Source organism: Cavia porcellus, unplaced genomic scaffold (genome assembly GCF_034190915.1).
Source record: "Cavia porcellus strain 051 isolate PalLab524CR breed Dunkin Hartley unplaced genomic scaffold, mCavPor4.1 scaffold_27, whole genome shotgun sequence".
In the NCBI taxonomy this organism is placed as follows: Eukaryota; Metazoa; Chordata; class Mammalia; order Rodentia; family Caviidae; genus Cavia; species Cavia porcellus.
The window spans coordinates 34,657,411-34,682,912 of NW_026947510.1; the positions used below are offsets into that span (position 1 = coordinate 34,657,411).

Here is a 25,502-nt window from a genome sequence, read left to right on the forward strand (position 1 = left end):
ATGCTTTTTTCTCTGTTTAGGATGTGATGACCACGGATGGTCTTCTGTATGATCTCACAGAAAAACAAATCTATCACATTGGAAAGCAAGTCCTTCTAGCTCTGGTAAGTTCAGGCAACAGATGGTAGGAATTTTTCTTATTTAGCATTTGATGCACGAGTTTTCATATTCATAGTACCAAACAGATTACATGTTTTTTTTTTTTTTTTTGTCTTTTTTGTTTTTATCGGTACCAGGGATCGAACTCACAACTGCCTGCTTGCAAGGCAGGCGCTTATGCCGCTGAGCTAAATCCCCAGCCCCCAGATTACATGTTTTAAATACATGTTTAATAAGTTAGGGAACAGATACTATTTTAGATTCTTCTTTATACAAATCGTTTAGATAATATAGGATTGTATTTCCAGGCAGAAGGTAGTCCCTGAAAAACAAGGCACATGAGTTTAGAACATGTTTGTTTGGAGACTTGCTTTGATAATAAGTGTGATACGGTGTATAAAAAAATAAGATATGAACGAAAGAGGAAAAATAAGTCACAACAGTGCAATCACTTTATTTTAAACCAACTTGAACAGGTAATAGAACTGTAGGACTAAGAAAAATAATTTAGCTTTATCAGAATTACTAAGGAAATTTAGATGACTATTTCTATAAGTTATAGCATGACACCTTAGAAAGATGTAACCATTTACGTATTTATGATGACTCTAAGTCATATCTGCCACACAATAACCATAGCAGCAGCCATGTTTATTTTGCTCAGTCTCGTGAAAATAGCACAGTATGAGCCAGGCTAGCTCAAACTTGGTGTGATCCTCTTGTCTCAGCCTCCTGAGTGCTGGGATTACAGGTTGTGTGCCACCATGTCTGGCTGTCTTCTCAACCATAATCATAGAGGTGCTCTGTAGGGATGACCTGATCCATGCATGCATCAGTGCTCTGCATTGCTTGTAACAAGGCAATACCATACTATTTATTCCTACTTTTAACAACTTCCAAGTCAATGTATTCTTTAAGTCTTCTAATTACAGTACAATGTAGTGATTCAAAAACCTCAAAAGGGACAGCAAATTGCTGGTCACTGTCTCCTTCATCAATGACTGGAAATGACCACCTTCACCTTTTATTTTCTTTCACCATTCCTGTTTAGTCATCAAACCCTCAATGTCTAGCTTTTCAGTGATGCATAGAACCTCAGCTTCTTTGTATATCTTGAATAAGTTCATGTTTTAGGAAATGACTCTAGCAAACCTTTGTCACAGCTGCAGTGGTTCTTCAATTATTTTTGGTTGTATTAGAATTGTTTTGATTCTGCTTTAAAATATAGGTTACCCATTCTTAGTGGTTTAGTGAACTGGAGTGAAAATCTTGCATTTTTAAAAAAGCTCTCAGGCAATTCTGATTTAGATCATGGCTTGCGAATTGTTACTAGTTTTTGTAGTACTTCCTATTAAGTGCAAGACCTGATTTTGTTCACTGTTACTTAATAATTGTGTGGCCTTGTGTACTCATTTAATCTGAAAGATACCTTAAAGTGCCTCTTTCAAAATGAGATGATGTAAAACTTTGTATATTAATTTTTTTATTTTGTTTGTTTGAGGCAGGGCCTCACTATGTAATTCAGCCTGGCCTTGAACTCATAGTAATCCACCTGCCTCAGCCTCCCAAGTGCTGGGATTAGAGGCATGTGCACTGCATCTGGCTATATAAATTGATTACTATGGCACTCAATTTTGTTATGAGATCTATTTTCTTTTTGAATATCAAACTGGGTTCCGCTTGAGGAGAAAGGGAAATCAAGTGGCCATCAGAGTTCGATACAGGGTGGGTGATTACACTATCAAAATCTAGTATCCGGGCTGGGGATGTAACTCAATGGTACAGTGCTTGCCTATTATGCAAGAGGCCTTGGCTTCAATCCTTAGCACTGCAAAAATAAATATGTAAACAAATAAGTTCACATTTAATATTAGTGTCATTTGGATTATTTGCTCAGCTTGCTAATACTAAACATATGGCAAAAATGTCTTATCCATGACCATGTTTTGAAAGTGATATCTTTATTAATGAGACTTGTTGAGAGTAGAAAATTCCCTTATGTTTTTGATGTTTCCTAGGACTATTTCTCTTATTTGCGAGCTGGGTTTGACTTTCAGGCAGCTGATTAATTGTGATCCTACGCTGACAGGAATTCCTGCAAGATAAGCATCTGTTCCATGGAGATGTGGCGGCCAGAAATATCTTGATCCAAAGTGATCTGACTGCTAAGCTCTGTGGCCTGGGCTTGGCTTATGAAGTCCATGCTCAAGGGGCCATCTCTGCTGCTCGAACTGTTCCGCTCAAGTGGCTCGCTCCTGAGCGGCTTCTCCTGAGAACGGCTGGCATCAAAGGAGACATGTATGGTTTGTCCCTGGCCTCTATGTTTTTGCCTTTCATGACCTGGGTGTCCCCTCTGAATATGATTTTGTGTGTATTGACAAACATGTCTGCAAATGAGATTTCTCTCCTTGGGAGTCATACCTACTCTCAAGCAGAAATGTTATGTGATATATGTGATTCATGTTCAACAATCCTCTTATAGTGTCTTTCCTTCTATATTAAATTAGCAGTATTCACTGAGAATAATGAAGGAAAATGAAAATATTATTCACTGCAATATGTGACAATGTAATCTAGTTGTCTTCAAGGGTGTGTGTTCATGTAAGACCAATTAAGGAATTTCTAAAGTGAATAGAAAACACATATCTCAGATAATGTATTTTAAGTTCAAATATAAATATATATTTATAAACTTAAAGAGCAAAGTTGCATTAAAATTTATTTTTATTAGTACATGTTTGCAGTACATAATGATTGCATACATCATAGGACATTGGTACATATACATTACACATATGAATTCTTGTTAGTTCCCCTTTCCTTTTTTTCCCCAAATCCATTTTATTTGGAGGAGAAAAAGAAGAAAAAACAAACTAAAACAAAATTTCAAAATACATCACTCAGGTGCAACAATGGTGTGTACATTGAGCATTGTCATCCCCAGATCGTTCACTGAGAGCTCAAGATACCTGCATTCAATTGTCCAAACAATACCTGCACAGATCTTTTTCCTCAGTGAACTCAGAAAAATCAGCAGTATAACTATTTTCACTGTTGTATATATTATATATCATATAATATATCATATATCATGTCATTATATGTTATATTATATATGTCATATATAACACACAATTATATATAATATATAATAAATCATATATCATGTATGTCATTATATATTATATAATATAAATGATATATCACATATATGATAATATATGATATATATTATATAATATATAATATATATCATATAATATGATATATAATATATCATATATCATATGTAATGTCATTTTATATTATATATGATATATAATATATCATATATAATATATAATGTCATTTTATATATATATTGTATATTGTGTGTGTATATATATATATACACACACATAATACATCTGACCTCTCTTTAGTTCCTCTTTCTTGCCCTCCCTCTTCTGTTCCTCCATCACTTGGTCCCCTTCCCATTTGTAAAAGATATCAAGCTGCAATATGTGAAGATGTATCTTCTACATGAAGTTATTATGTTGTGTTTATTTAAATAGTATCCACAATAACTAATCTTTCAGTTCCAGTTTGGGATGATTCTAGGCTTAGTGAGAAACGTGAAAACAACTGTGAAACAATTTGATTGGAGATGTTTAAATTTTTCCTGTTTTCTATAGTTGTCTCAACCACACAATTTTACAATTTTATAGCACATTTTTATGGACTATTTTCAAAGAATTCAACTTATTTTTCAGGAACATAACTTTTTTGCACTTTCTATTAAACCAACTTCTGTAATATTTGATTATATAATGGCACACAATTACAGTTAGATGTACAATTGGTGTAAACAGGATTAGTAACCGCATCACTTAACTTCTTAAAGAACCAGGTGGATGTAGAATTTTCTAGTAGCTATTTGTGACAGGGGAAATTTTAAGCGCTAACATGGCAAGTCTGTGAAGAAACTTCTAATTCTACTTCACTCATAGCTGCTTTTCAGTAGACATCTGTAGGTAATAAAGTTAATTATAAACTGGTACTTATTTAATGGTATTATAGGATAGTGTTACTTAGGCAAATACTGATCCTAAGTCTATGTAAAATCTGGTTTGTTGCTAGAAGTGGTGGTGCACGCCTACAACCCCAGCACTGGGCAGGCTAAGGCAGAAAGATCCTTATGAGTTTGATGCCAGCCTGGACTATAAAGTGAGCTCAAGGCTAGTCTGAACTACAGAGAGACCTTGTCTCAAAAAGACAGAAACAAACAAAAACTTGATGTGTTAACATTTTTCTTAGACTTGAGCAATTAGATCAACTGAGAAAATGATGGATAAATGATAAACTTCACTTGGCCTTGTGCTGAGAATAAAGGTTGACATTTCAGCATAAACATGGGAAAGAATACAAGAAGATATGGAGGGAAATTTTTCTTGTGTGTTAGCATTTACACATTAACAGATAATAATAAACATCTATTAATGTGAAATAAAGAATAACACTTAGATCCCGTCTCCAAAGAGATTATAATCTAAAGGAGTTGGAAAAAAATACTTTTAAGTACTTTATCATATCTCTCTCTCTTTTTTTTTTTTTTCTTTTTCCTTTTTATCGGTACGGGGGATCGAACTCACGACTGCCTACTTGTAAAGCAGGCGCTTATGCCGCCGAGCTAAATCCCCAGCCTCGAGTACTTTATCATATCTCTTTGATTCTCTTTCATTACCTTCTTTTTGGTGGTTCTTCTTGGTGGCTTCTGATCTCTCTTTAGGAGAAGAAAAACAGAAATTAAGTGGATGGTTTTGTTTCTTTTACAGCTGGTCATTTGGGATTCTGCTCTATGAGATGGTGACTCTAGGTAAGGGTGATCCCCAAAATAGTGTGACTGTAATATAGATATATACTTTGTGCATGCGTGAACGTGTGTGTGTGTGTCTATTAAATGATGTTTTCTGTGAAAAAGTATTTCAGTACAGCTCTAAATACTGAATTAGGCTGACATGAATTGCAAACCTCATTTCCAAGAAGTCTTATAAAGTGATGATTCCCTCTTTGTCTCTTCTCCCTGTCTTTCTTTTAACTTTGTTTTTGCTGTCTTCCTCTTCCTTTCTTTCCCCCCAAACAATTTCTAAAGGGTGTCTTCAAATATAAAGGATAATTTCCAGAGTGATTTTTATGTAACAAAAGTTTTTTAGACTTATTAATACATTCAGTTAAGAAACTGCAGCCCCTCCCTGAGATATGAAAAGTAGACTGCAAATCTTCATCTTATTTTGTTCTTTCCTAAAGATTCAAGATTCTTCTAACATCAGTTTGAAGCTTTCTCTGAGTTCACCAAGCTTTATCCTTACTTGATCAACAAGGAGTAGCTACGTTATACCTAGCATTCTTCTATGGTCCAAGTTAATGGAGAGCTATGTTATTTGCAGTCTATAGTTTAGAGGGCTGTAACGTTCTCTTGCTATTTTCTCTTTCCATACTGACAGGGGCACCACCATATCCTGAAGTCCCTCCTACCAGCATTCTACAGTATCTTCAGAGAAAGAAAATCATGAAGAGACCTAGTAGTTGCACACACATCATGTAAGTGACTTTTAAAGTTTTTTTTTGATACCAAATGTGTTTTTGTATCCTATCAATTTATACTTGTCAAAATGGCTCAGATGATCCTTAGTTGTTCTTATTTCCTAATGCACAGCCTCAGACCAAACCCATAAGGTGAAACATACTGTACATATATTATATATGCACATATTACATATGTGCAATTTACCTACATAAATAAACATATATATTGTCACACCATGTTGAGGTAACTATATATTACATATATTACAAATCTAATTTTGCTAAAGTTTAGTTCCATAGGAAACTTCCAAAATAGGTAGGAAATAGAACAGATGCAAGGCAACTATAGCATTACTTTATTTGTTTAAACGCCAGTCTTCTGCTGGCTTCAGTTCAAAGATGGATTTCCCTAAAATCCATCACACTACACCTACTTATTCAGAGTATATGGTTCCTTATTTATTACCTAACTTTTGGAATCTGCTCACTCTGTTTTCCCAGCACTCAAAATGATAGAGACCAACCAGAAGAAAGGGTTAGGAAGGAACTAGAAAGCTAGAGAAGGAAGACCTGACACTGTCAGAAGAAAAGGTTAACCAACTTATAAACAGAAAATGAAAAAAACCTACAAATTATACACAGAATCATCATTAATGAAATTAAAAAAGACATAGAACAAAAAAAATTATGAATAAGGAGGCAGAGAATATGTTAATGAACATTTCAATCAGAACTCCTGTTATTTTGTAAAATTTTCAGCACAGAATGGGCAGATTTCTAGAGCTTGTTGTTCCCTGCACTATAATGACTGTATCAAGCAGATGATAAGGTTTAGCTGTCTTAGCTATGTACATGCATATACACAGAGTATAGCAATTTCTGGCAACATAATGAAACTTGGACAAGTATTTCTTGCAGGCTTTCTATGTCTATTTGGCCTTCATACTGGAGGAGACACTTCAGTGACAAAGTATCTAATTTTAAAGAATTTAAGATTTTGATAAGGAGATAACTGAAACCACATGAAAACTGGCAATAGCAGAATTACTAAGAGTTCCATAACAGAGGGGAAAAGATACATGTTTAGTCCTAACCCTGCAACTTCAGGGTAGTCTATTTATAGTGAACAATATGCAGTGAAAAAATCTATCATTCTAGTATAAAAGAGGTCACACCAGGAAGAGGTTATTAAAACCCTATTATATAAAGAGGATGAAAAAGCATGTCAGTCTCTGGGAAGAACATGAGAGAGCGCAAAGAGATTTAAAAATCGCAGGATTTTGTTGGTGTTAAGGTTTGTTGGAAGGAGAGACATGTTTCCCACGTGTCTGCCTGTCTTCCTTGTCCCCTGCACAGGTACAACATCATGAAATCCTGTTGGCACTGGAGTGAGGACTCGCGGCCCTTACCCAAAGAGCTGCGCTCGCGCATAGAAGCTGCCGCTAGAACTGCAGACGACAAGGCTGTGTTACAGGTGCCAGAGCTAGTGGTGCCGGAGCTGTACGCGGCCGTGGCTGGCATCAGCGTAGAGAGCCTCCCCTTCTGCTACAGCATCCTTTGAAGACTGTCAGTAGAGACACATTTTGACAGGTGATCACTTATGGAATCAATTTCTCCAAGAATAGAAAATGGACTTTCTGGTGGGACACCAAGGGGAAAAAGGACACGGATCCTGGATCTTCCTAGAAATCCGCAGTGATGCTGATGAGGTACCACACACCTTGACTTCACAAGCCAGAAACACTGTCAGCCTTGGAGCATTGTCCATTCCTGAAGAACCTGGGCAGAAGTGATATGGATGTCCTTACAAAGGCGGTTTTAAAAATCTGCAATGTTGTGGCTGGGGATTTTAGCTCAGTGGCATACATGCCTTCCTGCCAAGCCTGAGGTTGGGAGCTCGATCCCCAGTACCCCCCCCCCCCAAATCTGCAATGTTTGTTGGTGTAGGCTCCTTCCTCCTACCCCACACTAGTTTATTGCTGAAAAATGTCTTTGACCATATTATTACAAGGTTCAAATGCATTACAATGAAGTAAAGAAACACAAACCCAAATAAAGGAATTGATGAAGAAGAAATTCAAGGTCCTGCTTGCTCAAGAGTATAGGTATGGAGCAAGATCTCCTTTAAGGGGAAATCTGGTTCCCTTTATGCTGAAAGAACATCAAGTCCCTTAATCATGGTCCTTTTGTTCAGAGCTGGAGAACTGTAAGACTTTGTTCAGAGCTGGAGACAGGTGAACCTTGTTTGGTACTATTTTTACAATATTTGTGGAACTTGGAATTGAACTCAGAGCTTTGGCATTGGGCACATCCTTAGCTGTTTTCGAGACACAGTCTCATAACTTGCCCAGAATGGGCTTGATTTGTGATCCTCCTGTCTCCACACACCAGTACTGTGGAACAGGCATGTTCTCTTGCCTGGCTTATACTACTTCTAATTAGATATTGAAGGAATCTTTTAATGATTAGTAACAGTCAACATGTATTTCTCATCAACTTTGCTTCCTAATCCTTGTTAAAACTTGACTCTTGTGAGTAACCAATCATTGATGAAAATACTGTTATTAAAAAAAGAAAGAAAATGCTGTGTGTTAAACAAGAAATGTGGAAACCAAGTGAAAAGTCTTAGCTAAAATGGTCATTAACAAGAGCTAGACAAGAATATAATCTGATACGGACCAACAGCTTCTAATTTCCAATCACTCCTTGATGTGAGGGGTGATTTAATTAAAGAGACACTTCATTAAATTAATATTTATTGAGTGTAAGGAGGCTTTTCTGATATTGAACTGCCAAAATCTCTATAATAGGGAGGTTAAAAATAAATAAATGGAAATTCATGTTAATAGAGATTTCAGGCATGCCTTGAGGTGTAAACTATGTTAGGGAAAAGGAATTCTTTATGCATAAAATGGGGTCGATGACCTGCACACAGGGTTGTTGTGGATTTGTTGAGGATTTGTGAGAATACATATTTGTACAGTATCTGGTGTATAATAATGCATCTGCTCAATGAATTTTTTCTTTTGATCTGCCTATCCCAGGACCATTGATATCTATTTTATTTAAAATATACTGTTGTTAAGAAGACAACTTCAGTCTGACATTGTAAATACACCTAAGGATGGTGGTATGGTACAAGTAGTATGTGGCTAAAATCATGAAGTCAGCTTTTATTTTATTTTTTTGTACTAGAGACTGGTCTCTGCATTGAGCTACACACCTTGCTTTTTTTAAAAAAATAGGGTCTTGCTAAATTGACCAGGCAGCACTCGATTTTTGATCCTCCTGCCTCAGCCCCTCCAAGTGCCAGAATTATAGAAATGTATCACCATGCCTAGCCTGAGGTGAAAACTTTTTGTATGAGCTTGTAAGAGATGAAAATAGTCTCCTACTACTTCAAAATATTTAAAATATCACAGTGAGGAGAATTTGTTGGATAGAGTAATATGTGATTTTAAAGGCCTTTGTAATTATACTAGAAGGGACACCTAAGGCTACTATAGAAGAGATGACTGGCAGCTACAACAGTTGCAGAAGCTGGAATCCTGAGGGAGTCACGATGAGTCAGTTACATGCAGAATGGTTCTTGCCCCTGTGGGAATACCACAGTGAGTAGTCACGGTTTAAATAGGTCATGAGTGACAAGCAGGGAAAAAGCGAGTAAAGTAGCCTCATACAAAATAACATGATACAGAATTTTATTGTTGCCTCTTAGCTATTCATGTAAATTAAAATTTCAAAGCATTTACTTGACTATTTTTAAGAAATTGAATGTTAAAGCTCTTTGTGCCAGCACCGGGCTAAGTGTTGGAAAGAATGAAATAGAGGACTGCTCCTTTTGTATGTTGGTATTTGATTTAGTCTGAGGGAGAAATGTAATAATTGGTTATTTTAAATGTTTACTTCCAGTTTTATTGGCTTTCTGTATATAATTTGGAAACCTGGATCAAGTAATTTTTACTCTAAGAAAATTGGATGTTTGCCTGTTTTCCAGACTTTTTCCAAAAGAATGATTATATTTCTGAGATTCTATTTCTGAAATTTTTGACTTGTCTGCAATATTATATTATTTTTATAATAATGAATAGAAAACAAAATTAAATCTTTACTATTTAAACAAGTTTAATTTGCATAGATTTTGTTTGACTGCCCCTTTATTTTTTCCAATTTATGTTGTATGGCTAAAATAATTCAAGTTAGGAAGTGAGTAAACCTCAGACTATAGTGTCTAATGGGAACTTGAAGTAGTTTAACATAGAATGATCTGAACTAGCAGTTCTCAAATCATGTTCACACAGCACACTAGTAGTTTTTGTGCCACATTTAGGTATGCTGCTTTCAAAATTGAGCAACAGTAATATTTTTTGCTATTTTAAAATAAAAAGGTAGGTTCACAAAATTTTCTTAATCTTAGTTTCGGCTTAAAAATATTTCATGAAAAAGCTTATGTACAAGACTCAAAGTAGATAGAAAGGACTCAAAGTAGAGAAAAAAGCAGCTTTCAATCACAAATGAGACAGTGGTCCTCAGACTCTACTGTCGAAGCATACTGGATACAATCTTCAATATTGTACATCCATTTTAACTGAGCAATCCAAGTTCTGGGATCCAGATATTAGATCTATATATACACAACACTTGTGGTCAGACTTTAAAATTAGTCATGCCAATTTCAAACTGCTTATGATTACAAGTATATGATGTTAACAAGGTGGCAGTACTCAAAGATCTTTTTGTCCAATTTCCATGTATTTTTCTTTTGCTGATTTTCTTTCTGTGGTTCACCCTAAAATTACAGAAGTTATTCATTGAGCATAACAACAGTTACACATTTATGCAAAGTACCTCTACCCATCCCCTTTATCTTAGCCTTTCCATAATAGCCTTTGCTATTTTCTTCCTTCTGGAAATAAGCAGCACAACAATTCCAGCAGCAATTGCTATTGTCACAATCGCAGTAACAGAAATACCAGCTGTTAGGCCCTGCAACGAAAATTCAGATGCTTCTTCATCAACGTAGTAAAGTTTAACCAGGATTCAGATCCAGTTGTTCTCCATTTACCCCAAGGTCTATTTTCTAAGAAAGGAACAAGGGTTCATCTTTAACATCTTTTTCAAATGATAATACACATCAGTTATGTATATATCATGAGTCTTCTGAGAATTTTGCATCAGATCAATAGTGATAGCACTGTTCCCACACAGAATCCTTGTGATAAATTTTGGATTTAGCCGATAACCATTTGTGATACCTCCTGAAGCATAGTCTGTAAACTTTGATGATTGTAAAGCTGCTGTTTTTGTGTTTTGGTTCAATGATAATTCATTAGCTGGTCCTCACCAGCTTGGGGCACTGTATCTGTGTCCTTGTTGGTTCTGTGGATGCTGGCAGTGTTCACACACCAGCACGTGGCAGCACCACTGTGCTGCTTGGCTTTAAAGAGCCTGTTTTCATCACAGTCAGGTCATACAGCCCATGATTGTTCTGGAGTGCTTCTTCAGTTTTTAGGCTTTTCCTAGACTTTAAGTGAATCGTTTGTTGCCTTCAGCATCAGACATTTGGAAGTCAGTGTTGTACAAATGATAGTATTCTGTATACCATAGGAGGGACATTGACACTGATAATTTCTGTTCACAAAGCAATTTATGGTCAACTTGTAGTTTTCACAGTCATGCCCTTACTGTGCTGTGCCCACTGCCATCAGCAGGAAGCCAAATGTGAGGACCTAGGAGGGTGCCGTGCTGTGCTGAGGGGCCAGGGAAGGCAGGACATGCAGGAGCCATGAGATGAGTGAGCTCAGGTGTACAATTGCTGGCTGGCTGCATGATAGAATTTTCTTAATTTTGTTGTACTAATTTAAGAAAATTTTGCTTTGCTTTATTCATTTAAGTAAGAAAAAATCAAGTAGATAAAACAGAAGACCTCAGGATAGCTTTTTTTTTGCATCAAGAATTATCATGACTTTGGGCTTGCAAGGCAGGTACTTATGCCACTGAGCTAAATCCCCAGTCCAACTTCTTTTTTAAATTTAGCTTATTATTCTTAATTATCAGGCACTGTGTTTATCTCTTTTGGGTATAAATTAAATGTAACATTATGTGTTTAAAGTACTTTTTAAAGAGAATCACCATCATACAGAAACACCAAACTTTCTTCACTAGACAGTGTTAAAAAGATAGATATGCCCAATATTAACAGGAAAGTTGTTGAAAAAAGAGAAGGTAAAGGTGGGTGAATGAATTATGGACTGAACTAGACTTCCTTATTCTGGCTTTTCTTTTTAAAACTTTATACCATTTTGGCATGGGTTTTATTTATTTATTTATTTATTTATTTTAAAATTTTATTTAAAGAGAAAAAAGCAAAACAGAAAAAGGCTAGAAATAATACAGAATCTCAAAAAAAATAAACAGTGAGACTGCAAATAGTTCTGTTCAATGATCCAACAGAAACTTAGTAATATGGTTATTAATCCTATATACTTAAATACACATGCAGTTATATCCTTTAGAGCACTTTTTGGCATGGTTTTTAGATCATATTCTACTCTTATTCTTGACTTACTACTTTGATTCATTTCTCTGAATGAGCTACCCTGATAAACTTTACTTTGTAAATAGAAAATCAAAACTAATCAAAGGTGCTGATAAAAATAAAACTATCATCTCTAGTGTTTACCACAACACAGAACATGTTTCTGAAAATCAAAAGTTGGCATGATTTGATCAATTTAAATAGAGTCAAAAGGTAAAAAGGTAAGTGGGTACAGGGGACAAAAAAGGTAGATCAAGATAAAATTTTAGAAAGAAAAAAATTAAGATTACACTAACAATTTTAATAAGAATAATCTCTGATGACAGTTCCCTAAGTTAATTCATCATGATTATGAAATAAACCAAAAACCCCAGTGGGAAACCATTTTATTCATGATTAATGTGCATTTAAGTAAATCATTAACATTCAATTTCAGTTGGAGTTGGAAATAAAATGTTTACTTCTTGCCTACATCAAAACTACACAATGTTTTTTGACATTAACTATTGTGTTAGCAGAGGCAGAGCAGTATTTTGGTTTCACATAAGCAACTCAAACATTTATTTTCATAAGTAAACTATGGTTATATAAGTAATAATGTCCTAATTTAGAGTCAATAGCATATAAAATTGAAAAACATTCACAAAATATTGTCACTATTTCCAACACGATACATGAAAAACTTAGGTAACTGCTCATTGACCCTGTAGCCACTTGTCATCTGAAGCTATTTAAATGCTAATGTATATTAATCAAAATTAAGAATTCAGTACTTCAGTTATACAAGCCACATTTTAAGTGTTCAGCAGTCATACATAACATTTTCATATTGCTTTAATATACCTGAGAAGACCACCAAAACTTATGTTTTATTACTTTGAAATACTTGTTAACACAAAAGTTATCTTTTTTGGCTTAAAATATGAAGAGTTAACAATAGTTTCATATTTCACCTTAAAGACAAACAGGGTTATAGAAGAATAAATGAAGTCAAGTCTTTTTAGAGGAACAAGATAGTAAGGGCTTCACTTAGAAAGATCTTCATTATTTTGTGCATTCTACAACCTTTAGTCTTAATGTCTGTTACCTATAGTCTATTTAAGTGGACATTAAGATGAACATGAGTGTACACACACCAAAACCCTGAGGGAAATATATTAGATAATTTGAAGAGATTATATGAAACTTTATTTTATAGAGTTCAGCCAGTGGATCATAACTGACATTTAAAAAAATTATTCTTGTGGTAAATACTGTCCAATTCATCCTAGGTTTTCTGTGAGTTTCCAAGTTTTAAAAGAAAATGTCACATTTTAAGAAATTCTAGGACCCTGGGAAAACTGGAAAGACTAGTCATCTTAGAGATAGAGATAGGGTTTTGTTTTTTACGTATTTTCCAAAACAGCAGTCTTTGTTGAGGTTGAATAATTATATTAATAATTAAATAACTACATAATATCCTGTATGTATATAACTATGTATTCATTTGGACTCAAGATGACCTGCTCCAGCTTGCCTCTCTAGTAGGTTAACGTCCATGAATTTTATATTCTAGTTATATTCGTTTTCCCCCAGATATACTTTCACTTTCAGTTATCTTCTGCTTTCCATCCCACAGAACTTATTCATCTTCAGTTAAGTAACGCCTGTCACAAGCCGCCTTTGATGGCTTCCTATTTTCCAATTTTTAAAACCCCGTCTGCTATAAAATGACTTACTTCCTTTGATGTACGGTGCCAGCATGTTACAGTTCTTACGCTTATGTTTGCCTTACATGTTTGCTTTGCATTCAAAGTCCAACTGGCTCTCTTTATTCCTAGTTTTCAATTGTCTTCCGGAACAAAGGAAATGCTTGTTAAAATTCATGTTGTATAAATTTCAAGATCATTTTATATACATTGTCTCATCTGTTCTTACCAATTCTGTGCGCTTTGCAAGCCTAATTGCTTTATTATCTATTTGGCTTAGAGATACTCACTTGTTCAAGGTTAAGTAGTGATAGTGTTGGGATTGTCTCATACGATTCTCTATTACATTCACTTAAGACTATCATTCACCAGGCAGAATTACTCTGCAGTGGTAAAAGGAAGGTAATTTATAATATTTCCAAAGCATGCTGTATAAAAGTTCTTTATTCTCCGTCACGCCGAAACATTTTTTTCTCCTCCCCAATTTAATTAAGTCTGTATGACAAGAAACGCGGGTCAAACCATTACTTGATGTTAAGTCAAACTGTTAAAAGTTCACAAGCCATTAAAAGTTATAAATTACATTAAAGGTCTTCAATACCATGACTGTTAGGATTTTTATTTTCCTTTTTTTTTTTGACCATAGTTTTGGGTGTGGAAGGATTTTTCAGTTCAGTGTCATTTTCGAAACTTCAACTCTCCCCTGTTGGATTCCTTCTACTTTCTCTTACAGGTTTTTGGCAGCGTGATAACTAGCAATCACTATCTAGTGCCCCACTAGGAATCAATCAGAGAGAAACATATATTGTAGGTCCGCCAGTGTTTCTGGCTTTTATCTTTAGTCATCTCAAGATTAGAGGAAAACAAAACCACACCCACGTCACAGCAAACCGACAATTGAAAGCGGGTGTAAAATAACTCACAAAACCTTTGTTGTAAACCCACAGAAATGCCACTACATTTGTACGCTTCTTTCCTAAAATAACGTAACCCACTTAATTTTGCTATCGTTCTTATGTTGGCACAACGAAGCCAATCGGCCAAGGCCCCTTCTGGCCACCAAGGCACTCACGCGAGACGTCGCATGCAAATATTGGCCTTGAGGTCCCGGAAGCGGAAGAGACGCGCCTGCACCGACGCACTGACTCTGCGCGACTGACGTCACTTCCAAGCGTCTGGCGGCACGTTGACGGTGCTTTCGGCGCCTTTCCCAGGAACAATGTCTATGGGTAGCGATTTCTACTTGCGCTACTATGTAGGACACAAGGGAAAGTTCGGACACGAGTTTCTGGAGTTCGAGTTTCGGCCAGATGGTGAGCAGTAGAGGGATCTCTGTCCCCGCGGCGGAGTGCGGGGCTGGGAAGAAAGAATCGGGCGGGGAGGCCGCGGGGCTACGCGGAGCGCTGAGTGCGCAGCCTCGCTAGATTGGAGTGGGATCGCGGGCCCTGCGTAGGTCGCGTAAAGAGTTTAAGAATGTTGGAGGCCAAAGCTGTTTGTGAATAATAAAAAAATTTTTGCGGTAAATTAATTCAGCAAAACTGATGCTGCCACAAAGTACAAAGTTGAACCTATACTGTAATAATGGGAACCCTACAATCAGCACACTGAGAAAGGAAGACTTAGTGTCTAAATATTTTAAGGTTCATCCTCTCCGAGCCGTGGTCCAGTGCATACTTAATCTTTTTACCACTTTCATTCATTCATTTTAGTCGATCAGGTTGTAGGTGTTGAGGCTGCTGTAATTTTTTATTATTGTAGGGGAAGAGGCCGACATATAAGTAAAATGAGTATAATGTGTTACAGTTGTTTTCCAAAGGGATGTATTGTCAACAGTACAAAGAGAGAAGGGACTCTGCAGCAGGGAGTCAAGAAAAGCTTTCTAGAGGAGGAGAAACCTGAGATTGAGTCTAGAAATGAGAGAGTGTATTTTCTTGGCTTCTCAGGGAAAAATAAAACCAGACTCTGAGCCGCAGGAGCAGAGGGTTAATAGAACCACTACCCATGTAGTGTGTGGCAGATTTTCGTTTTTTTTTCTTCTTGAGACAGGGTCTCGCTATGTAGTTCAGATTGGCCTTGAACTCATTGTGTCACCCAGACTTGCCTCGAATTTACCGTGATCCTCCTGCCTCGCCCTTTCTGTGTTGGGATTATAGACCTGTGCTACCACCCTGACTAGCTTCAGCTTTGTCTTTTGACAGCTGTGATTATTTACAAAATACATTGTATACTGAACTTCTTTCACCCGCAACAAGAAGAGTTTAAGCTAAGCAGATTTTTTAAAAGTCTATCAGGTCCTGGGCAACATGTAAATTCAAAAATTTAAGGTATGGAAATGAGTATGACTTAATTTCCCTCAAGGAGTCATATCTTGATGGAAACATAAACATGCAGCTAACTATAAAACAGTATGGATAGTAAGTGCTCTATATATTTTGGACAAGATTCTGAGAGCATGAGAGAAAAATTAAGAGAAGATCACGTATAAGGAAGCAGAAGAGTATTAAGCATTTCAGGCAGGACTCAAGGTAACTACAACCCTGCAATTATGTAGAAACCCTAATCACCTTACTGATCCTTGTCCTTCCCATGTCTTTTTAAAATTTAGTTGAGGTGCTAAACTTACCAGAATTTATCTGTTGTTTTATTTCTTTTTCTTTTTTTCCTCTTGTACTATTGTTTTCAGTTCCCTTGTCTTTAAACATACAGTTTATCTATATGACTCTTTGCCATACATATAAATGAAGTGCCCCAATGGTATCAAGGAAATTTCCTGCTGGAACAGGACATTCACCACATCATTCCACTGAATTATAATGGTATATTGGTAATACTGCATCACAAAACTGCAGTTCCTAAGGGGTAGGCCCCACTAAGGTAACCTAGGATCAGGAGCACATATGCCTGTATTTGGGCATCAGATTAGCCATGTGAGCAAGTGTGTAACAAAGTACAATTCATGATGGGTTGAAATTAAATATAAATCAACTAACAGGTCATTTTTACCCAAGAGTAGCACATAGTTTGTGTGCTTCTTAATCACAGTTATAAAAAGTTAGCATTACTATACTTATATACACATTAATTTGAAAATAATTAAAAGATAATTTTGAAGAAAGCCAGCATTGGAAAGAATTAGATCTAGATCTATGTGATGTTTACTTTGTTTTCTCAGCTCTGAATAGGTGAGAGAATAGAACCTGCTTTTTAGAATTATATTCCAAATTAGTGAAATGTTTTAACTAAATATACCAACACGTATATCAGACTTTAAGAGAAATAGTAATTTGTTTTTCAGATTTCCTTTTTAGGTCATGAAATAGTTTCAGAAAATAAGCCTAAGAAATGACCTATCATATATCGAAAGCATGGAATATTTTAAAATTTGGCTAGCTTATTATCAGTCAGGTTTCCAGACAGTATGGAGTGTAACATGTCTAGCATTGATCTTAAGAGCAGGTAGGAGGAAAGATTAATTAAAGTGGTAGTGCATCTGGGCATGGTATATCATGTCCTTAATCTTAACACCGGGAGAGGAGTGTCACAAGTTTGAGCCCAACCTGAGAACTTAGTGACTTAGACCCTGCTCCCTGCAAAAAAACACCCCAAAACAAACAAAAACTTTTTAAAAGGCCTGCAGTATAGTGCAGTGCAGAGTCCAGAGTTCAATACTCACTGTTAAAAAAAGCAAAAGTAATCTTTACCTTCAAAACTGTTTATAATGTCATTTCTTTATTTTTTAATTTTTAGCAGTTTCTGCTGTTGTAGACTGAATTTTTTTTCCACTCTTCACAGGAAAGCTTAGATATGCCAACAATAGCAATTACAAAAATGATGTCATGATCAGAAAAGAGGTAAGTTCTTTTCAAGTAGGGACTTTTCCCTACTTTTTTTTTTTAGGTTTAGTCCATTTTCTTCATGTCTGTGTTAAATTTGCAAAAATTCATCCTAAGACTATATTTTTAAAATACCAGTTTATAGATTGAAAAGTTTTCATTTCATTTACATGTGGTTGTTGCATTGATAATAACACGAGAAGCAATTTGAATGTAGTAACTTGCAGTCCGATATTTGAAAGTAATTGTTTTGTTCACTTTATAGTTATCTTTCTATTCACTTCACAATTTAAAAGTAATGGATTATCATGATACAAGCAGTATGATTTTCAAGTGAGAGATTCAGAAATTAGGGATAAGAAAGTTCAGAGTATTGTGACGTGTACTTAGATTTTTCTCTTCACCTTGCAGACCTCGTATTATCACTGTTAGCCGTTTAAGTCCCCATGTGACAATTTGAAAGGATTTTAAATACTAGAAGAGTGTATAGGAAGTGGAGATAAATGGTATCTTTACTTCTGCAATCAGGATTAAATTTATTTGTAGTACTCTATTGAATTTTAGGGATTGGTGACTCATTGTTTCCTTGTAAGTTGTGGAAAAACATAGGTGCACGTTATGAAGTTTTATCATCATTGATTTTCAGGCATATGTCCACAAAAGTGTAATGGAAGAACTGAAGAGAATTATTGATGATAGCGAAATTACAAAAGAAGATGATGCTTTGTGGCCACCTCCTGACAGGGTTGGCCGGCAGGTTTGTTTTTGTGATTATTTATCTAAAAATATTATAAATTTTTAATATAATAATATTTTCCAGTGTTAGAGTAATTCCTTATGAATTCTTCATCACTTAACCTCTTTTTTTGAATGTGGTGCCAAGAGATGAACCCAGAATTTTGCAAAGCAGAACATGTGTTCTCCCACTAAACCACACCTCCAGTTCCTACTTAACTTCATTTTCTGCCCTGAAGGAATCAGTGCATAGTGCTAAATGTAGACATTTTTCTGAAGAGTTTTCTCTGTAGCTACCCTGCCAGAGTTAGGATGTTTTCACAATGTTAATGAATAATTTCTGCTCTATGTTAGTTTATTATGAGTGTTTACAATGTAGTTGTTAAGTTGATATAGGATCCTCAGTAAGTATATATAATTTACTTCTTTGAAATGTATAACTTCCAGAATAACTATTTGTATCCATATGCCCCAATTACCTGTTCAATTTGGGTTTTTTGTTCAAACTGACCATTGCACTTGATTCTCATATTCACGGTAGAAAAGCTCTGTTTCTCAAAGGGCTTTTGAAAAACTTTGAATGCCTAATTTCACTCTGTGGAAATAGTTTGATTTCTGAATTAAGTCTTTGCAACTTTTGGAGAAATAAGATACAATCCTTGGAAGAAAGAAATATTTAATTTCACTTTGTTATATTCTTGAAAATTATACTTTATATCATATTCTTTGATTAGAGAAAAATGGAGAAATCTAACAGATGCTGACAGTAATAGTAATTTAACTCTGCTATTTAAAGAAACGTTGTTTAGGAAAACAGGCAATAGTTGTATTTATTTTATGCATTATATTGCTTATAGAAAATAGCTATAGATCCCAATTTGTTTTATGCATTTATATATGCTAATATTTTATGTTTTTTAGACTTAGAGAAAGCTCGGTGTTTTACCGCCAACTTGATGTGTCCATGGGTTTTGGTTAGTGGACAGCAGCAGGTGTGCTCTGGAAATTATCTGTTGGATCATTATGCCAGAATTTTGCAGTTGTTAGAGAATTTTACTTAACTCTCCATTTAATATATGCCATAAACTATATGATTAGGTCACCTATTAAGAATATAGCTAGGACTGTCTTTAGTGATGTTTGTTAATTTAATTTGAAAACTCATTGCACAATAACTCCTTAAATACTAATTTTAGATTTGTAGGTATAAACAGTATAGAGAAAATTTATACAATAATATGGCTGCTAGGAAAAACTATATGTTGTATTTGTTTTACAGGTTTTTAATTGTAATTGATGAATTAAAAAAGGATTAGTCCTCAAGTCTTAACAGTCTTGAAAACAAATATTGCTAGTATCACTTATTAGTGATTGTAAATATCATCAAGTATTTTCCTATGCTTTATGAGTTTGGTACATTTGTAAAGTAAACCTAAAAACGGTTATCTTGCTAGGTTATTTTAGGCATTACAGAAATGTGAAGTCTCAGAAACAGGGACTGATACATACTAGGTGCTAAGGTGGCAGCTTTTATTAATATACATTTTATTTGCAGAATCTTGTAGCAAGGAAAATGTATTTATGTTTGATGTACTAAAAATAAGTTTATACTTTTGTAATTGTAACACATGGTTTGAAGTGATGCCTTGAGTTGACACTATAAGAAACTTGTGTCATGTTTTAATGTCTGCTTAATGACAATTCTGGAAAGCAATTCTTGGTTGGCTCTGTCATTTGGGGAGTAATTATGAACAATGACGTTTTCTATTTTAAGGATTCAGTATATTCCTTAACATGTTCCATCCCCTCCCCTTTATTTCTGTTGACTGCTCGAAAATTTACAGCTGAAAATGAAACTTCTCTCTGGCAAGAATGCAGATTATCTCTGTGATAGACTTTTATGTTAACTATTTCTTTGATTTTTTTATTTTAGGAACTTGAAATTGTAATTGGAGATGAACACATTTCTTTTACCACATCAAAGATAGGTTCTCTTATTGATGTAAATCAGTCAAAGTAAGTATATTAAAACATTTTGGCTAAATTACCTAATTTATTACTGACTTATTTTAGAACTATAGACTGTTTGTGAGTCAATAATGGTGTCCATTGCAGATCTGATTCTGGGTTTTATGTCCTTAAAGATTCATTATCTTGTTTATCAGAGACGATAGCAGGGTCTTTTACCACCTAAAGATCATTTCACCCAAAATTAGGCTTATTGTAATCTGGTCCATAATTAGTATAATTCATATATTATCCATAGTGATTCCTGGTATGTGTTATCTATTTTGAGTAGAAGTCTGGGTACATTGTCTCATTAGCTCTATATTGTTTCATTCTTTTCTGTGTTTTAATACTTTAAAAAGTGGCAAAAATCCAGTTTGGTACTATTTTAATTTAGTCTCTGTCCATTCGTCTTTGCCATAGTAATTTCATGCAAGCATCTATTTGAAAGAAATATCCTCAAATATTAGTAAAGCTTTATTATGCATAAAGATGATCACTGAAGCATTATTCATAACTGGAAATAATTCATATGTTTAACAAGGAGACAATAGTTAAAATTTATCAGTGAAGTCTTTTTTTTTTAATGCTGTGAAAAAAGTAGTATAAAAATACAGAAAATGGTTTTAGTTACGGAGAAAAAAAAGAATACCCAAATGTTTATTGTCAGTTTGTAGGGTAGAAGCACTGCAGAACTATTATGAGTAGTTTATTTTTCATTATGTATTTTTGTGATGCATAGCTATTACTTTCTATAAGGAGATAAACACTTTAAATGTGAAAATAAATACTGATGAAAAAACTTTTTTTCTTTACAAAACAGATAGAGGTAAATTAACAGTTGGTTCAGTTTGTTAGCAAAATTTCTCCTAAATTCCATGAACTTAATTGTTACAGGCTTTTGATTTTCAGGAATTTGTAAAATTATGTTTCATTAGGATCAACAAACTAACTTCTACCTTTTTAAATTTTAGGGATCCTGAAGGCCTTCGAGTATTTTACTATTTGGTACAAGACTTGAAATGTTTAGTTTTTAGTCTCATTGGATTACACTTCAAGATTAAGCCAATTTAAGTTGTGTATATGTGAAGATCTTTGTATATTTGAGGGGTGGGGAAGGGAGGACTTGTCATTTATAATACTAAGATTTTTATGAATGTGAAAACAAATTTTTTGTATGTAAACTGAACATAGGAAAATATATAAACAGGCTTAATGGTTTTTCTTCCTTGGGTCTAAGTAAGTAAGACTATCCACATACACATGAAATTTTGTAAATAAAAGCCACTTTTTGTTGAAATTTTGCTTTAATAAAACATACCGAAGCCTGAATGGAAAGTTTTTGTTTTCTTTTTGGGAAGTTGTGTCTGTGGTTCACTTTAGACATAAGAAATTGTTGTAGTAGATACATCCTACGGCAGGAATTCTTGCAGGTAGACTTAGGTAGCCAAATTGCTGTTTATTAAAGACGGTTGCTGTCTTCCCTTATTTATCCCATACTGATAGGATTTACTTACTATTTACTGAAGTTGTTTACAGAAGGTTCTGGATTTTTTTTATATATTAATTACAAACCCTTCAGAGATACATGACCTTTAAGTATTTTTGGTTATAAGCAGTAACTGTCTAAAGTGTTAAAAGAGTGTAGACAATACCCCAAGTTAGGCATGTCTTTGATCATACCTTTCTTCCTTATTTGTATGTGAACTGAATGACTTCAGTTTAAAATGTAATTTATTCCCTGCCCCCCCCCCCTTTTTTTTTAAATTTTGAGACGGTCTTGCTATGTAGTTTAGGCAGGCCTTGAACTCTCACTATGTAGTCCAGGATGGCTTTGGACTTACAGTGATCTTACTGCCTCAGTCTCCCAAGTGCTGAAGTTATAGGTATATGCCATCACACCTGGCCTAAATTGTGTTGAACAGTTTTGCATGATTGAGGATTGTGTATTTTTTTTAACTTTTAATGAATATAGGTCTCACTCATTTCCTAGTTCCTTTCAAAGTCTTTCTGATAGAATTCATTTTCATTATTTCCACTAGTAATTACAATGGTATTTCTCCTGCCTCTAAACTCCTACTCTGAAGGTCTATCCTGGAAGTTATAATCTGCCTGCCCCAGGGACCAGTCAGTACTGTTGTTAGGACAGGAGGGCTTCTGAGGTTCTCTGTGACTCCTCAGCTGCTAGAAGCAGAATGACCATGTCCAGTACTATTTTTTTTTTTTGCAAAAATGGAAGTGTTCTGTATTGATGTAGCCCAAGCCACACACGTCTGTTGACTGTACCTGTTGGGAAGAGTAGCTCTAGAATGTGTGTGTTTAACATCTTGCCACATTGAATAAAGATGAATTATCTCCAGTCCTATAAAAATACATAGAATAGTTAATGTGTATAAGTAATGAAACTTTAAGGTATTTTTTATTGTAGCATTTAAAAAGACAATATAAATGAAATGAGTGGAATTTTCTTTGGTGCCAGGGATCAAACTCATACTTGCTAGGCAACAAGTGGGATTTTAACCTTTCTTTTGTGACTAATGTTTTAGCATCAGTTTTGTGGAAGCTGCAATTCTTAGTTCTTAAGGTGCTTATCAGAAATGTTAAATTTTACTTTTCACAGTAGGATGAAGTAGCAGTCACAGCATTTTATTGGGCAGGTCAAGTGAATGCAGTCCAATACATGCAGGTTCTGATTGGACTGGATGTGTTGGGCATAGGAGTTGGTACTGCACTGAGCTCTGTTCAGAGCACCATAGTAACCAGTGTAGTCTTTGCTTGGGCACCTTGCAATTCAGGCATGAAAGAGTTCTGAAAATCACACCATGGTGTTCAAAGTTTATGAGCCTCTGGGGTGCATTAGTAGCTGGGCAGGCCTATGGGTTGGATGCACCTACTTTGAAGTCTGACCACGCAGCCTGTCTGCCTTTGAGCACAGCTGGGTTCCTGGTGCTCTCTGAAAATGCATGCCCATTCTCTTTAAGTCAGCTGCTCTCCACATCATTGTGCAGGACAGTCCTCTTTAGCCTGAGATTTCTTGTGTGATTATTTTTGTTCAAGTTGCAGGTCTTGGTGAACGTACAGTGTAAAAGACTTTATAATTCTCCTTGTCACCTAAATGTCAGCCAGAAGAAAGGGGAGCAGTTGCTTTTGAACCCTTCATGTGGTCAGTTAGGGTGTTCCTCAAGACAGGCATTTGGTTCCTGTTGAATAAGATTATCCTCTCAAAGACTGAACAAGGTTGGGAAGAAATAGTCCTTAGATTTAAAAACCTTTAATTTACTAAGTGCTGTGCTCTCTTTCTTCTACTATTTATTTATTTATTTTGTTCTTTCCCACTACACTGATTCTCCTCATATTGATTATGTACTTTTACATTTTAATGTTTTTAGACACTGTGGTTCAGGCTGGCCTTGAACTCATAGTGATCCTTCTGGTGTCGGTATTATTACACCAAACCTATTTAGATCAAGACTAGAGATCAGGTCCTTAGGATGCATTTTTTTTCATATTTTTGTGTTTGATTTTCTATGTTGTTTGAGCTGTCTCTTGACTGATAGGCAGTGGTCACTGGGAACTGAATTTTATGTAGTACTAATTTGAGGTGAAACTAGTTTTTTATTGCACTCAGATCAGTCAATCTATGTTCCTTGTTGGCTCCTCCCTTAATGAGACCTCATGCACTAGTCAGTGCTTTTGTAGGTGCATCAGCATCCACCTTTTCCCTTCGTGGGGTGGTAAACCACGTACCTAACACCTAGAAGTTTCTCTTTCTTGCCTTTTAAAATTTTTAATATTTAAAAACTTGGAGATGAGGCCTTGGTAAATTGCTAACCTGTCTTGACTGGGCGCAAACTTTTGTTTTTTGTCCTGTCAACTTCCTAGAGTCAGATTGCAGGCATGTGTCACTCTGCCCTGCTAACAGTTGTTTTTGTGTAGTAAGTGATTTGTAGAAGTTTCCTTGGTTACTTTGCTTTGTCCTCACTGCCTTCAGATTATTATTAAACTCATAATTTAGTCTGTAGTGGTCATTTGGTTGCTATGGGAACCTATATTTACCACAAATCTTTCCACATGTGAATACACCAGAGAACTGTAAAGTTAAACATAGATGAGGGTGTGTCTCTTGCATGTGGTGTAGCTGTGGTTCTATTTTCCGATGTATAGCCTGATACACTTTAACTTTGATTGACCAAAGCTGCACACACAGCACAATGATTGACTGAACTCCCATTCTGCTTAAGTGTACAGTCTCCGCCCCCCAAATTTATACACATGACAAGAAAAGAAAGCTTGTATAAACATTTTAATACTAAATTCATTGAGACATTGTGAGTTTAATACTAGTTACCTTTGGCTTCTACAGTTTGGTCTCTAAGGGCCAACAGTGTGGTGGGTTTTCTGTGATATACAACATCCTCTAGGGTCACCATTATGAGGGTAACACCATCTGTTGAACAAACATCAGATTTCCTGAAGTGTGTGTACATTTTCTTTTTGTGGCAGACTATATTTTATTTTGACTTTCCAGGTTTTGTGCCTCTGCTTCTTATAGCTAAGTGAATAGGCAAGTATTTTGTTGATGTAGAGCTGGGTCTGTTCACATACACCAGCTTACTGTTCAACTGTTTTGTCTTGATTGAAGATGTGAGTATGAATATGGATTATGCTATACGTTCTACCACTGATCCCTAGTATTAATTGATTGTAACATTAATAGCTAATAAACTAGAATTTTGCACCCCATGTAACTAAAATATTAATGTAAGGTAAAAGAATAATTTGACTGATGGTGACCTCAGAGCCTGCCTGGGCAGACACCCCAAATGAGAGCTGCTCGAAGGATATCTACATTGTCCCACTTCTCTGAACTGGGTTATACGGTAGGGGGAGCCCTGATTTAAGGACCAAAAATCTTAATTATAGATGAATACTTTCAATGTTTAATGTACTTTATTCCTTAGTGGCACAGAATTCAAACAGCCATCTGATACCCTTTTTTGTTATTCTTTTATTATTTTTATTTAATTCTGAGGTGTC

The 25,502-nt window shown here is 35.4% G+C and overlaps 2 protein-coding genes and 1 pseudogene across 3 annotated transcripts in view; 2 read left to right on the forward strand and 1 right to left on the reverse strand.

Annotated features, from left to right (window-relative positions):
• The window catches only part of Styk1 (serine/threonine/tyrosine kinase 1), a 49,169-nt gene extending 39,382 nt beyond the window's left edge, over nt 1–9,787 (forward strand). For both annotated transcript variants that reach the window (XM_013153220.3, XM_003470314.5), the window contains exons 6-10: nt 21–104; nt 2,189–2,397; nt 4,914–4,954; nt 5,583–5,679; nt 7,021–9,787. In XM_013153220.3, coding sequence (XP_013008674.1) covers nt 21–104; nt 2,189–2,397; nt 4,914–4,954; nt 5,583–5,679; nt 7,021–7,225 — 636 coding nt within the window. In that variant the 3' untranslated portion in view covers nt 7,226–9,787. The remainder of the gene's footprint in view (nt 1–20; nt 105–2,188; nt 2,398–4,913; nt 4,955–5,582; nt 5,680–7,020) is intronic.
• Nucleotides 9,788–10,327: 540 nt separating this feature from the next.
• Nucleotides 10,328–13,945, reverse strand: LOC100721707 (epithelial cell adhesion molecule-like; annotated as a pseudogene).
• A 1,068-nt stretch (nt 13,946–15,013) lies between these two features.
• Nucleotides 15,014–21,797, forward strand: Magohb (mago homolog B, exon junction complex subunit). The gene is made up of 5 exons (XM_063238192.1): nt 15,014–15,203; nt 17,683–17,741; nt 18,370–18,480; nt 20,392–20,474; nt 21,440–21,797. The coding sequence occupies exons 1-5, from the start codon at nt 15,110–15,112 to the stop codon at nt 21,537–21,539; spliced, it is 447 nt and encodes a 148-aa protein (XP_063094262.1). The 5' UTR covers nt 15,014–15,109; the 3' UTR covers nt 21,540–21,797.
• Nucleotides 21,798–25,502: the final 3,705 nt, after the last annotated feature.